This window comes from Pholis gunnellus (genome assembly GCF_910591455.1).
Source record: "Pholis gunnellus genome assembly, chromosome: 18".
In the NCBI taxonomy this organism is placed as follows: domain Eukaryota; kingdom Metazoa; phylum Chordata; class Actinopteri; order Perciformes; family Pholidae; genus Pholis; species Pholis gunnellus.
The window spans coordinates 8,237,713-8,250,684 of record NC_136545.1 but is presented as its reverse complement, the minus strand read 5'-3'; the positions used below and the strand labels follow the sequence as shown (position 1 = coordinate 8,250,684).

Genomic DNA, 12,972 nt, shown 5'->3' with positions numbered 1-12,972 from the left:
TGAGGCGATACATGTTTGGTTGAGTTTTGAATGAGGGGGCCATCATCCCGGCGGCTCAGCGGTGGAACATACAGTTTAAAGTCTCTCTGGATGCATTTAAAATGAACAAGCAGGCTTTTCGGACAGGTACCCGAATGACGGTTCACCGCCCTTTCATCTTCTCGTCGGGTAAGTGTGTTTTCAAACAATGGAGCCGATTTGAATTGTGAGCGACAAAAACACACAGCAGGTCTGTTTTATTTGTCTGACACAAAGTAGCAAGCTTGCTAGCGGATTTTTTCGTACTCTTTTTTTTTTTTTTTTGTGTGCGCGTGTGTGTGTATGTGTGTGTGTGTGGAGGCGCGGGGAGGCGCGGGGAGGAGGAAAGAGGAGGGGGGGGGGGGCTTTCAGTCATTTCGAGACAAAAGAAACCTGAATATTTTCACTGTACGTGTAGCTCACAACAAATGACACCCAGGAGGGAAAACCAACTCGCTTCTTTTTTTTACCCCTAGCTTGTCAAAGTCCACACGCGCTGGCAGTTTATGGTGAATCGCCGTTAGTAGCGTTAGATTTATTCTTCTAACCGTGTGTGTGTGTGTGTGTGTGTGTGTGTGTGTGTGTGTGTGTGTGTGTGTGTGTGTGTGTGTTATGTGTATGGGTTCGGAGAAGAAGTAGTTAACCCAAACAGACACACACACTCTAACACACAAAAAGAAATGACGAGCCGATGCAGACAAAATAACGTTGCTTATTTTGCCCACAAGGCCCCTGATAAGCCGTGGTCAGCGTCTCGAGTTGACGTATACATTGTGGCCACAACAGCACGTTTTGTGCTTTAAAAAAAAAAAAAAAAATCTTAACGTTAAGACTTTCTGTTCAGTGTGAACAAGGTTTTGTCCCGGGGACACCCCACCGCCAAAGGTTTAGTCTTACCCCCTTTGTGTAGGCGATCAACATTTAGCAACGTTGAATATAACCCCACGTGATCCATTATTTTGCTAAATAATCTTTTTTTTTTTCTTCAATGACCCCAAATCAAGGTGACAAACCTCTAGAACGCTGTGTTTTTCCAGACCGCTTTAATTCTGCCACCAAAGCCTTTTATTTCTCCATGCTGGCCCTAATGGAGAGCATGCTTCACTGTTTAGACAACTGCAGGTACTGAGATTGCAGTTAATTATTTTCAGGAATGCTCCGACTCTTTCTTAAAAGCCATTCATACTCTTGCACTAATGGCGAGCAGTCCAAGGGTTAAGCCTGTGAAACTCATTCTGAGAAGGAGCTTGGACTTTCAGAGTAACATGCTAAGGACAGTTATCCCTTCCGGAGGAATCTGCACCACTGATTGGTTTTTATCTGTTTTTATTGTAGTGTAATTGATCAATAATTGCACTGATCTACCGACAACAAAGATGTTTATGTTTCGAGAGGAGTGAGGGGCCATGGGAGAAAAAAAAGCAAATCAGCAAATCAGAGCTCACATCAATGACCCAGATCAAACGGTGAAGTGTTTGTGTTGTGAGTGACGATTGAATTCCACGTTTCACGAGCTGTTTTCCGCTCCGTTACCTGTCCCATATATGAATTTCAAACCGGTGAACTGCTCACCTGCTCCGGACAGTGTGACACTGCTCACCTTTTAGCATTAGAGCGTGAACAGTGTTTGGTTTCAGTATAAGGATAGGTTTACTATGGGATCAGCAAAGGATTAGTTCAGATATTGAAGTAGAATTGTCACCTCATACTTGTGTTTACTCTCTTTTCTGTGAAAAAGAAAGAAAGAAGATGCTTGAACATATGTTTTCTTAAATGTTTTTTTTATGGTTGACAGAATAACAAAAAAGAAACCTCATCATGTGACACACTGTCCTCCATTCCTTCTTCATTTGGAACGAAACCTATAATTACTTAAACACTTTCAATGTTTTTCGAGTGCTTTGTGCAGAGCGTTGGCTGTATTAAAAACATATGTGAAGCTGAGTAACTGGAGCTGTGACTCAACAGTCGGGTATATATATATATATATATATATATGGTGAAATGCTGCTTGATCATGTGTGTGTGTCACCCTGTTGCCACTTGTAAAAATGAGTTGTTGTTGTTGAAAGTCACATGTTTTCTTTTCGGTTGACCAACTGAACATGGAAAAGAAAGCTGCTTCAAAACTGTGTGTAGTGCAAGGACTGCCGGTGTGGCTGATGCATGCAGCACGGTGTGGTGGGAGCGTTGGCAGCAGGGGGCTAATGGCTGTAGGCAAAACAAAAAGAACATGCTCATGAGTCTCATGTGTGGGCATAATTGATTGTTATCGTTTGGAGAAAAAGTTATGTAATGAGTTGATGTGTCCATCTGTTTCTTCTAGGTTTCTTTGGACGCTCTCCTCTGGCTCCTGACGTTTGGTGCTTTTGAAATGACGTTTTCCCCAGACTCCTCAAGACCAATGTCTTAGTTCTGCCTAGATATAAATACATATATACTTTATTTATATATAGTTAGAAACAAACAATCTCCAGAAGGAATTCAGACTACAACCCATCACCCCGTCTCACCCTACTTCCCCTCTCCCTAGTTCTATTTATACCAGAACGAGGGACATCAAAACACGCTTAACGCACACATACATACATACATACATACACAAGTCGCCATGTCGTCCATCCTTCCCTTCACTCCCCCGGTGGTGAAGCGCCTGCTGGGATGGAAGAAGACTTCGACGGGCAGCGGAGGAGCCGGAGGAGGCATTGGGGAGCAGAACGGGGGAGGACAGGAGGACAAGTGGTGCGAAAAGGCCGTGAAGAGCCTGGTGAAGAAGCTGAAGAAGACGGGGCAGCTGGACGAGCTGGAGAAAGCCATCAGCACGCAGAACAGCAACACAAAGTGTGTCACTATACCCAGGTGAGGCGAGGACACACACACACACACACACGCGTCCTGTCTCTGTCTTGTACATGATCACATACCTGCACAACATGGTCATTGTCACAGAGAATAGTAACACACACTGTCTCGCCCACTCGTGCACATGGTCCTGGTCATGGTACACACACACACACACACACACACAAACAAAATATATGAGAAGGACGGATGTCATTTCTTCTAAAATCAATTGATTATCAACATCAAAATAATTTCTGCTCTTAAGTCGTGCTTACGCTCACACAAAGGCACATCCGCGCTCCCTGTGCGTCGGTGTACCGCAATGCCAGCGATACAGATCGGCACAGCGAGGTGTGTCAACACACATGAAAGTAAGAGGGAGGGTGACGGGCAACCACAGGCTTGCAGAAAGAAAAGTTTCTGTTGTGCAACAACAGGTCCACTTCCTCTGTCCGCTGTGCCATAGGTTAGCAAGGCAGCAGAAGTGAAACCTGATTGGAGGAAACAGATGTCCGACATATGACGGCAACCAAACTTAGTGAACATGCATAAAACGTATACGTGCATTCACTTGAAATAGTTTTAAGTGTAAAACATTTCGGGTTTTTTTGGGGGGGGGGGGTCAGAAATGTTCTTTGGCGCAAGACACATCAGCTTGTGGCAGATGCTGACGTGTCTAACCGATGGCACACATTTGAGTAACGTGGTTAGATCGGCTCCTCTCTGCTTTAAGAAGCACTTGGTGCCTGAATCAGTTCTGAAGAAAAGCTATCTGCACACGTCTACATGGAAGTAAAAAAAAACAAAACTGGAAAGCTTGCATTACTCAGGTCGACTTACTGTTCCCCCATGCCTGCTTGGACTGTAGATACTTCCCCTGAACAGTGACAGGTCATGTGTCCAGTCAGTATAGATTTCCACCGTGTCGCATGACAACGTACGCGAGCCAAGTCACCAGACCGGGGCGAAACCTTATCGCGGCAAAGGTGGAAAAGTCAAGGGGAGCCCCACGAGAAGCGTGTGATTAACGTCAATCAATCCACCAGGATCAGCGGAGACGGGAGATAACTAGCTCTGCTCCTTGAAGATTTCATGAGCTTCCCTTCTCAAATTTTCTTTCTAATCCACCTTTCTTCTCCCCTCCCTTCCCTCTGTCTTAGTTTTCTTTTGATTATCAACAATAGAATTTGTCCCCGCAGAGAAATTGTCTTGTGCCCCATGTCAGTCACAGATCAGCTCACCTGGACCTGATGGGGTTTAGAGGCCTGTGTGTGTGTGTGTCTGTGTGTGTCTGTGTGTGTGTGTGTGTGTTTCCCTTTTCGTGAAAGCGGTCGTCCTCCTCCACTGATATCGGAGCGGGATGTTCCTTTGTGGGTGGGTAGTTTCTCAGCAATGCACTCTGCACGGATCGCTGGCTGAGGTTCGGGGGAGAGCTGATCACATTGCAGTCCTAATGCACGCCGAGTAGATTTACACACTTGCATCGACATGTAATACATTATATGTCTTAATATCAAAAGTTATAGGAAGTCTTAAGTAAAGCATGACGCAGAGCAGTGCTGGAATAACATGGCAGCTAAAATGAAAATAAATACAGCAATCGATCCAAGAGGACACTGCAGCATATATAACGAAACATGTGGCTATGCTAAGTGCTAAGCTATATCGGATACTGGTCTCGATTGTAGACGTATGGGGGTAAAAAAAAGTGCAGAGGTAGAACCACGTGAGGCTAAAGTGTTCCTTCCCTCTGAGGAATGTGGGCTTGATAGGAGCTTCTGAAGTGGTGCTGATAAGGTGATGCTGGTTCCTGTTTGGCATTTTACATGAATACTTGTTGGGAGTCTTCAACCTCAGAAGAACACATTTATTTAATTACGTTTCGTTTCTTTTAACTCTTATAAGTCGCATCACGCGCTTGTTTCGCGGTAGCTTTTTATGTATGTTCAGGCAAGTATTGGTACACAAATACAGTTAAACGCACGATGGAGTACTTTGACGTGCAGGGCTTTGTAGATCTCCGTTTGAGTGGTTGCAGGAATAAAAGGCGACGGAGGAAGTCTGGAGATAGCAGGCATGGGCAGCGCCTTGACTTAAATGCGGATGACCTGAAAGAGATAAAGGTTTCATGTTTTTTGTTTTTTTTAAAACAGCACACACAAATTATCCTCGCCGTGTTTTGCAAACAATCCAGTATTAACTGATAACCGGACTCCCTTTTTAACTTAGACGTCTTAGCTTTTTAAGCTTTGGTCCACAGTGAGCAGGATGAGGATCTTTTGCTCAGGAACGGGGCTTTTTGACAGACTATGTTGGGATTGTGCTCGCGACCTTTTTAGGTGAGAAAGGGAAGGAGGCAAGACTTTTATCTGTGTCTGGAGAGAGTCTCCACGGGGCTTATAGCTGCAGACCTCTTTCAGTGGGCTGATAAGTGTCGATAAAGAAGGTCTTGCACAGACAGGCCTGGCAATTACCTCGCTGCCATCGGAGAGACGGATCTCCCCTACACTCTCCTTCGTATCAACACGTTGGTGAAACTCATAATAGCTTCAGAGCACAAGTTAGCATCAGTCTGGATGTGTGTTCGTATACACGCACACACACACACACACACACACACGTTTGTGTTGCGTCTGGTTTTTCTGTTGTCTCGACACATCTTGTACGATCTATTAAACATCTTGATTTCCTCATTCACATATTGTTGTTGTGTACACACGTCACATGTTGTCTCAATAATAATCAGCAGAAATGTGATTATATTGTGCAATCAGGCAATGCGGGAAATGACTTGAACTTAAAGCCTTAAAAACAAGTAAAATGATCCGACGTGTACGTTGACATGATGTGAGCGGGAAAAGAGGAATCGGGAGATAAAGATAAAAATGACTTTCCTCTTCAGCATTATAACATGCAGTCACAATGCCCCCCCGCATCACCTGATTGCACCACATCACTGTCCCGCCAATAGTCCCATAATCACCTGTCATCCAGTTAGTGTCTCTTTTTGAAGAAAAAAAACCGCAAGGGTGGATCTTTTTTTTGTGTCCTTCCTTCATGCCAATAAGAGACCGACTGTACATGTTTGTGATCTCATCCTACTGATTTGGAATGAAACGCCTCATGTTTACCATCTGTTTTCTTTTATTTTATCCTTTTTGCACTTGTGTGTGTGTGTGTGTGTGTGTGTGTGTGTGTGTGTGTGTGTGTGTGTGTGTGTGTGTGTGTGTGTGTGTGTGTGTGTGTGTGTGTGTGTGTGTGTGTGTGTGTGTGTGTGTGTGTGTGTGTGTGTGTGTGTGTGTGTTTGTGTGTATGCATATCCTTTGTGTGTGTGTGTGTGTCTGTAGCAATTGCTCAGATCTATGGGGTCTAGGCTCAGGCCACACGATAGAGCAGTGGGACTCCACAGGCATGTACGGATACCATGACCACAGCAGGTGAATATACTCACACACACACACACACACAATGAGTCAACAATCACCTTACATCCTGTCATTCATTCATTCACTGTTCATCTGTATTTCTGTAATCTGCAGTGTCACTACACACTTGTGTGTATGTGTGTGTGTGTGTGTGTGTGGGCCTTTTCTGTTTATTGAGATCACCCAAAGACTTTGAGACTATCTGTCATGTAATTGCCACTCATGATGCAACCTTATCATAATCTTCCCTTAAACTGCGATTTGTGTGATAATGCTTTTATACATGCAGGCAGTAAGGACATAATTGAGCTTTTTATTTGAGTTGCCACAGCCAACATCTACTCCATTAAGTTAAATTATAGGCTCAATTTACAAATCTTGCTTTTGCAAGGAACTAGTTTCAAAATTCAATGTTCAATGGCTCTTTCCAACTGTGCTGATTCGTCTCACAAAATTCAGTTTAGCTTTAAGAACATAAGAAGCCTCCTGATCTCCACTGGTTTTGAGAGTTAGTGGTCTTTCTTCTGCTAAAGAAAGCACCAACATATGATCGTCCCCTGCAAAGACTTTGTCTCATGACTTGAGCTTTTAGCGGTCCTCTCTCCCGAACCTTCTCAGGTCCCTGGACGGGCGTCTTCAGGTGTCCCATCGCAAGGGCCTGCCCCACGTCATCTACTGCCGCCTGTGGAGATGGCCCGACCTCCACAGCCACCACGAGCTGAGGGCCATCGACTCCTGCCAGTTCGCCTTCAACCTCAAAAAGGATGAAGTGTGTGTCAATCCGTACCATTACCAGAGAGTGGAGACACCTGGTAATGATCCTTGAGACTTGTTTGCCTGTGTTTTGGTGTTTTGGTGTTTGCATAAGAAGCAAATGTTGATCATGCAATTTTGATCTGTAAAGCGATTCACGTATTCACGTATGCCTCCGTCAGTGATAACTTCCTTCTCTCGCCAGTGCTGCCTCCGGTGTTGGTGCCGCGCCACACGGAGATTCTCACCGAGCTTCCTCCTCTAGACGACTTTACGAACTCCATCCCCGAAAACACCAACTTCCCCGTCGGCATAGACCCTCCTAACAACTATATACCAGGTCTGTAAGCAGGGCAGGAAGCAAACCCCTTCATTGTTTTATTCACTTCTTACCTTAGCTGCCCTAATAGGTTTGTGTTCAATAGAAATGTTGTTGTCTCTAATGTACACGTCGTCGACCTTTATGTTGAACTTACAGAGATCTCAGTCTTTCTGATTGTGTGCATCATGTTTAAAATGTGTTCTTATTGCTTCTTTGTGTGGTTCAGAGACTCCTCCACCTGGCTACATCAGTGAAGATGGAGAAAACAGTGACCAACAGATGAATCAAAGTATGGAATCAGGTAGAGTAGTTGCTGCCGTTTATCTCAATGGTTGGGGGTAAAAAAAAATCACACTAATGGGGTCACAAGGTCAGTTTCAACAGCCTAAAATCGTACTCGAAGCACTTTATTTTCTTGTGCTGACAAACGTACATTGTTGCAGCCGTGAACATGAACGCTACAAACGGTATACATACAAAAGGTACAAAATGGGGTTCTGTAATGTGTAAATATGTAACTTTTTTTTCTTTTTCTTCCAGTCTCACCTGCAGAAATGTCACCCGGCGCCTTGTCACCTGTCAATCACGCTCTGGGTAAGACTGCTCTTTATCAGCTCTTCTTCAATGTTAGCAGGTTGATGAAGCTCATGAAAGATAATGAATGTGTTTTGTTTGATTTATTGTAGAGCCAATGTACATTATCATTTGTCATATTGCAAATTAACCAAAAACTCAGAACTTTGTCCACCAATGAATTCATGGAAAAGCTATCAAACTTGGGAAATAGGAAAACAGAAACAGTCGTTGACGTCGAAAAATTTGTATTTATTATTTTCTTTTCAGACCTTCAGCCGGTTACTTACAGCGAACCAGCTTTCTGGTGCTCGATAGCCTACTATGAGCTGAACCAGCGGGTGGGAGAGACGTTCCACGCCTCACAGCCGTCTCTGACAGTCGATGGCTTCACCGACCCCTCCAACTCTGAACGCTTCTGCCTCGGGCTTCTCAGCAATGTCAACAGGAACGCGACCGTTGAAATGACGAGGAGACATATAGGTAAACACGCGAATCTTTACAGAGACGGATTCTTTTGGGAGGAAATACAGTAGTTTAGAGATTTAAAAATGATTTCAATTGTAGATATGCTGCTGAATAAACATGCTATTTTCTGTAGCACAAAATTCCGGATTTCTTCTTCATGATTTTTGTCTTCTTCCCTTTCTTCGCATTCTTCCTGGCTCACACCCCGCAGGTCGCGGTGTGCGGTTGTATTACATCGGAGGGGAAGTGTTTGCCGAGTGCCTCAGCGACAGCGCCATTTTTGTCCAGAGTCCCAACTGCAACCAGCGATACGGTTGGCACCCTGCCACAGTCTGCAAGATACCGCCAGGTCCATGTGCATTTATTGTGTTTCTTCTTTTTCCTCTTTGAGCCAGGTGGATGCTACACAACTGGCAAAAAAAAAGCCTCCTTTCACATATTTGCAACGTCAAATAGTTTTATCTGCTAACTTGCGGAGGAACAAGCATCGCCGTCTACTGTGGCGACACTTCATAGTGGCAGTTGTCTGGATTGAGGCACATGACTTTTCTTTCTCCCGATATCGATTAGAAGTGTGAGGAAGAGCACTAATGCCCTCCACAATGTGACAGTTTTTCCTCAGACTCTCACCCACTCGCACTGACTCATCTTTGCCCGTGCAACTTTGAACATTTCGTTCCTGGCCAAATGAGCAGTGTGAACAGTATCATTAGCGAGGCTCCGGATTGTACCGAAGGGATCTTGAGGACATTCAGGGGCGGGACTGGTGGAGAATAATCACCAACACGCAGCCCACACCCACAGCTCACAGAGCATCTGCTCGCTGCTTTTTAAGTAAAATCACCTAGTTTAGAAAACACTTCAAACTAAATTCAAACATATTCGGCTTCGTCAGGGATATAACAAAACGTCCTGGAAGTAATTCCGTTGTTGTCCCCAGTGTTTTCTCATCCCTCCTGTATTTCTTTTCTTTCAGGCTGTAATCTGAAGATTTTTAACAACCAGGAGTTTGCTGCACTGCTGGCCCAGTCAGTCAATCAGGGATTTGAGGCCGTCTACCAACTAACCAGGATGTGCACCATCAGAATGAGCTTTGTCAAGGGCTGGGGAGCAGAGTACAGGTGTGTTCCGCTCTTAAGCACATTACACGCTCTCTTTCTCTCTCGCTATCGTCCTCTGTGAATGGAGGGTTGAAGGGGTCTCGTCGGACCACAATCACAGTGACAATTATTTGTGTGTCCTCATGAAAGAGGCCATGCTGGAAGCTTGTGTACATAAAGACTACTTTTAGGCTAAGCAGTGGCTACTGTTGGTTGTTGTTATACTTGTTGTTATAATTGCTGGTTTGACTGAAGCTTAACTTCTGGGTGCTGTGGCTCTTAGGTCTACCCATGTCTTTGTTAGGGTGTAACGTTGTTGTTGTTATTGGAGTAAAAGGTTATTTCAGTTAAGTTATGCATAGGCTGGGGGTCCTTAGCTTAGTGGACTGAACCAAACTAAAACTACAAATCCTGGAGCAGCATTGTGTGTCAGTTATTGCAATCAGTTTTCAAAGACTCAACATTCAAATCCAGCCTAACCCAGGTCTGTATTTCCATAAAAAGAAAGGGCGTGACCATGTTCATTATGTAAACAAGCGTTTGAGCTTGTGCAGGCTATCATCTGCACCGCATGTGAATAATCGTCTCTGTTATATTCCGCCTTTTTGTTGTAAAACCACAGAGATTACTGAGCATTTGTGTGTCTCTGTGGCTTCTCCAACCATCCACCCAGCAAACATCTGCTCTGCTCCTGGCTCTGCTCTGTGCCGCCACCCTCCCAGGAGCCAGACAGCAGTGTTTGGCTTCCCCCCCCCCCCCCCCCCCCCCCCCCCCGCTGGCCAGGGTTAAGCCGGCGTGTAGCCTGTCTGGTTAGCAGTCACTGTCTCCGCTGTGTGTAGAGCTCAGGCCAAAGCCTGGCAGGACCACAGTGCAGTCGGTTGTGTTTGATCATCTGCTGAGACCTGGGCAGTGCAAGGCGCCATTCACCTTTTATTATTTGTTGTAAATCGCTTTAGGAAAGGTGCTCTACCACTACTCGCACATTTAACAATACTGTTGCTACTGTTTGTATTTATTTATTCACATCAGACTGTTAATGCTCCTTTAGCTTTGCCGGAACACTTTGACACGGCAAGATGTTTTTTAACCTTTATGCTTCATTTTTTTTTTGCCCTGCAGACGTCAGACGGTAACCAGCACTCCCTGTTGGATTGAGCTGCACCTCAACGGCCCCCTCCAGTGGCTGGATAAGGTGTTGACCCAGATGGGTTCACCGTCGGTGCGCTGCTCCAGCATGTCCTAAACGGGTTTCTGCTGCCGACGCAAAGCCGATCTGACATTTCACAACATCTGACCGGTATGTCCTGAGGGAAGACCACCGTGCGGTCTTGATCTGACGCACCAACAACATTATCATAAAGAGGGGAGATTACACTATGGACCTGGAGGATGGGAGGATGACATCGTCCGATGGACTATAGTGGAACGTGGACATCGATGTCACAGTGGGCCCGATCACCTCTTGGCTCTGATGGATTAAAGTAACGATGACATTCCTGCAATCGCGGACCTAATAACCGAAACCACCCTGCAATATCAAACTGACGAGAGTGACGTCATCACGGACCAGATTCATGTTTTTTTTTGGTATTTGACTGAGGCAAAGCAGGGCGGAGCTCAGTGACGTGCCACTGGCTGTTTTTCAGGGATTGAGCGCGTGACCTTCTAGCCACCGCGCAGTCTCTCCAACCACTAGCCCCCCCCCCCCCCCCCCCCCCCTCCTAACTGCTTCACTACCTATCTACCACAGCACAACTTTGATTCAGCGTCAAGCTCTCTGTTTACACGAGGTTGACCAACAGCAGTACTGCCGCTCCAGGCTCATGTTTTCGACCAAAGTCAGCTCCACGCCGGGATGTTTTTGTTTTTTTCTTGGTTTTGGTTGACCAAAACTTCCATTCCATTTCTACCTGATATTCCCTCTTTTCCCTCGCATTTCTCCCCATCGGTCCTGTGATGTCGTGCTCACAGACCTGACTATGCTGGACCGGCGGTCTTCAGCTCTGGAAGGGGGGGGTGGGACCACTGAGGGGAGAGCATGTTGTCTATAATTAATATCACATACCCCGTCTTCACATGTACGTATGCATACACCGTAACACAAGACAGACCAAGTCATTTTCCTAAGTCTGGTGGTACCGTTCGACCGCGAGTGTGCAGTGGGGTTGATGCTTTGAGTGAGGAAACAGCTGCTAGCCAGCACCGATAACTGGAATAAGTCATTCTCATAGCAACCGCGTAGGACACGTCCCTCCTCTGGAACTTCGTACAATCATTCAACTTGTTTTCAGACTGAAATAAAGGCGCACAGAGTTAGCTACGGTTAACTGGTTTATGAGGCCCCCCCTGCACGCTTTTACTCTCTCTTACATTCTCTTCATTATCTTCTTACTATTATATCATCTTGCTTATGAAGGAGAGGTGTATGTCGAGAACTTGGCATAAATGCAGTTCACGAATCTCAATGTCGCCCCCTGCTGTCTAAAAGATACAAACTCCCATTACTCAAGGTTTCACTGGTGTAGACGTGGCGCGAGTCTCTCTTGATTATATGCTTGGAATGATGCACGGTTTCCCCCATTATTGGCATTTTATTGATAGGAAGACGAGTCCCGCAGGGACTTAAAATGGCTTCTGCGCTGTACTTTGCACTGCCCCCAAATTATGCACACTTATTGCTCCAAGAAAGTTGCCTTTGATGTAAAGATACAGCGAGATATGCTTCGAAATGTACAGAGAGGAATGTTGGAAAAAAGCCCAATTGAAATCAAGACAATTACAAAAAGATATCTTCCGTATTTTTTAAAGAATGTTCACTATAAAGAGTTTTTCCTTCCGTATATTGTCTGAATTGGCTTATTAAAGAGCATTCATTTGATTTTTTTAATAAAATGTTTTGCCCCGATCTAAAAAGCCAGCTGGTACCTACGTCGGTATTTAAGCGTCCAAATCGTTAGTATTTAAGTATTTGACAAGCTAGTTATTTTCTTTACACATTGTTTAAGCTACATTTTTGTATTTTCATGTATTTTTTATATATGGATATATTTAAGATCTTCAAACCTTTCTTCCCTTTTATTAGAATTCAATATTTTTTTAGAATATGCCCCTCCGTTCGAAACGACCACAGCTTGATGATGATTTATGAAGTATGTACCATAAGATTGAACACTTTCCCAATGTTGAGACTGAGAGACCAAGTGATCATAAATACCATGCTCTACACCATACTAAAACAGTCCAAGTGGCCGGTGAACTTGAGCTATTATAGCTGGTGAAAAGGGTGTTTTTTTTTTATGGGTGTGACCCAAATGATGATAGTGCTGTCCCAAAGACTGAATGCATGTAGTAACAGTGTGTCCTTTACACTGCACATCCACTGCGTCACAAACCTAATCGCTGTAAAATTGAATTGGCTCGATCGATTGTTAGATAACAAATCAAGATTAAAAAAAACGAAACTATAATT

The 12,972-nt window shown here is 44.7% G+C and overlaps 1 protein-coding gene across 2 annotated transcripts; it reads left to right on the top strand.

Moving 5' to 3' along the window:
• Nucleotides 1-2,629: 2,629 nt before the first annotated feature.
• On the top strand, nucleotides 2,630-10,782 carry smad2 (SMAD family member 2; the record flags this gene model as incomplete). Of its 2 annotated transcripts, XM_079179595.1 has the most annotated exons (10): nucleotides 2,630-2,877; nucleotides 6,210-6,299; nucleotides 6,906-7,099; nucleotides 7,246-7,380; nucleotides 7,589-7,663; nucleotides 7,903-7,956; nucleotides 8,206-8,418; nucleotides 8,615-8,752; nucleotides 9,380-9,524; nucleotides 10,623-10,782. In XM_079179595.1, 10 exons carry the CDS (start codon nucleotides 2,630-2,632, stop codon nucleotides 10,744-10,746), a joined length of 1,416 nt encoding a protein of 471 aa, XP_079035721.1. In that variant the 3' UTR covers nucleotides 10,747-10,782. The 2 variants fall into 2 exon arrangements, with proteins under 2 accessions (XP_079035721.1, XP_079035722.1); XM_079179596.1 differs by lacking the exon at nucleotides 6,210-6,299.
• Between the last annotated feature and the right edge of the window lie 2,190 nt (nucleotides 10,783-12,972).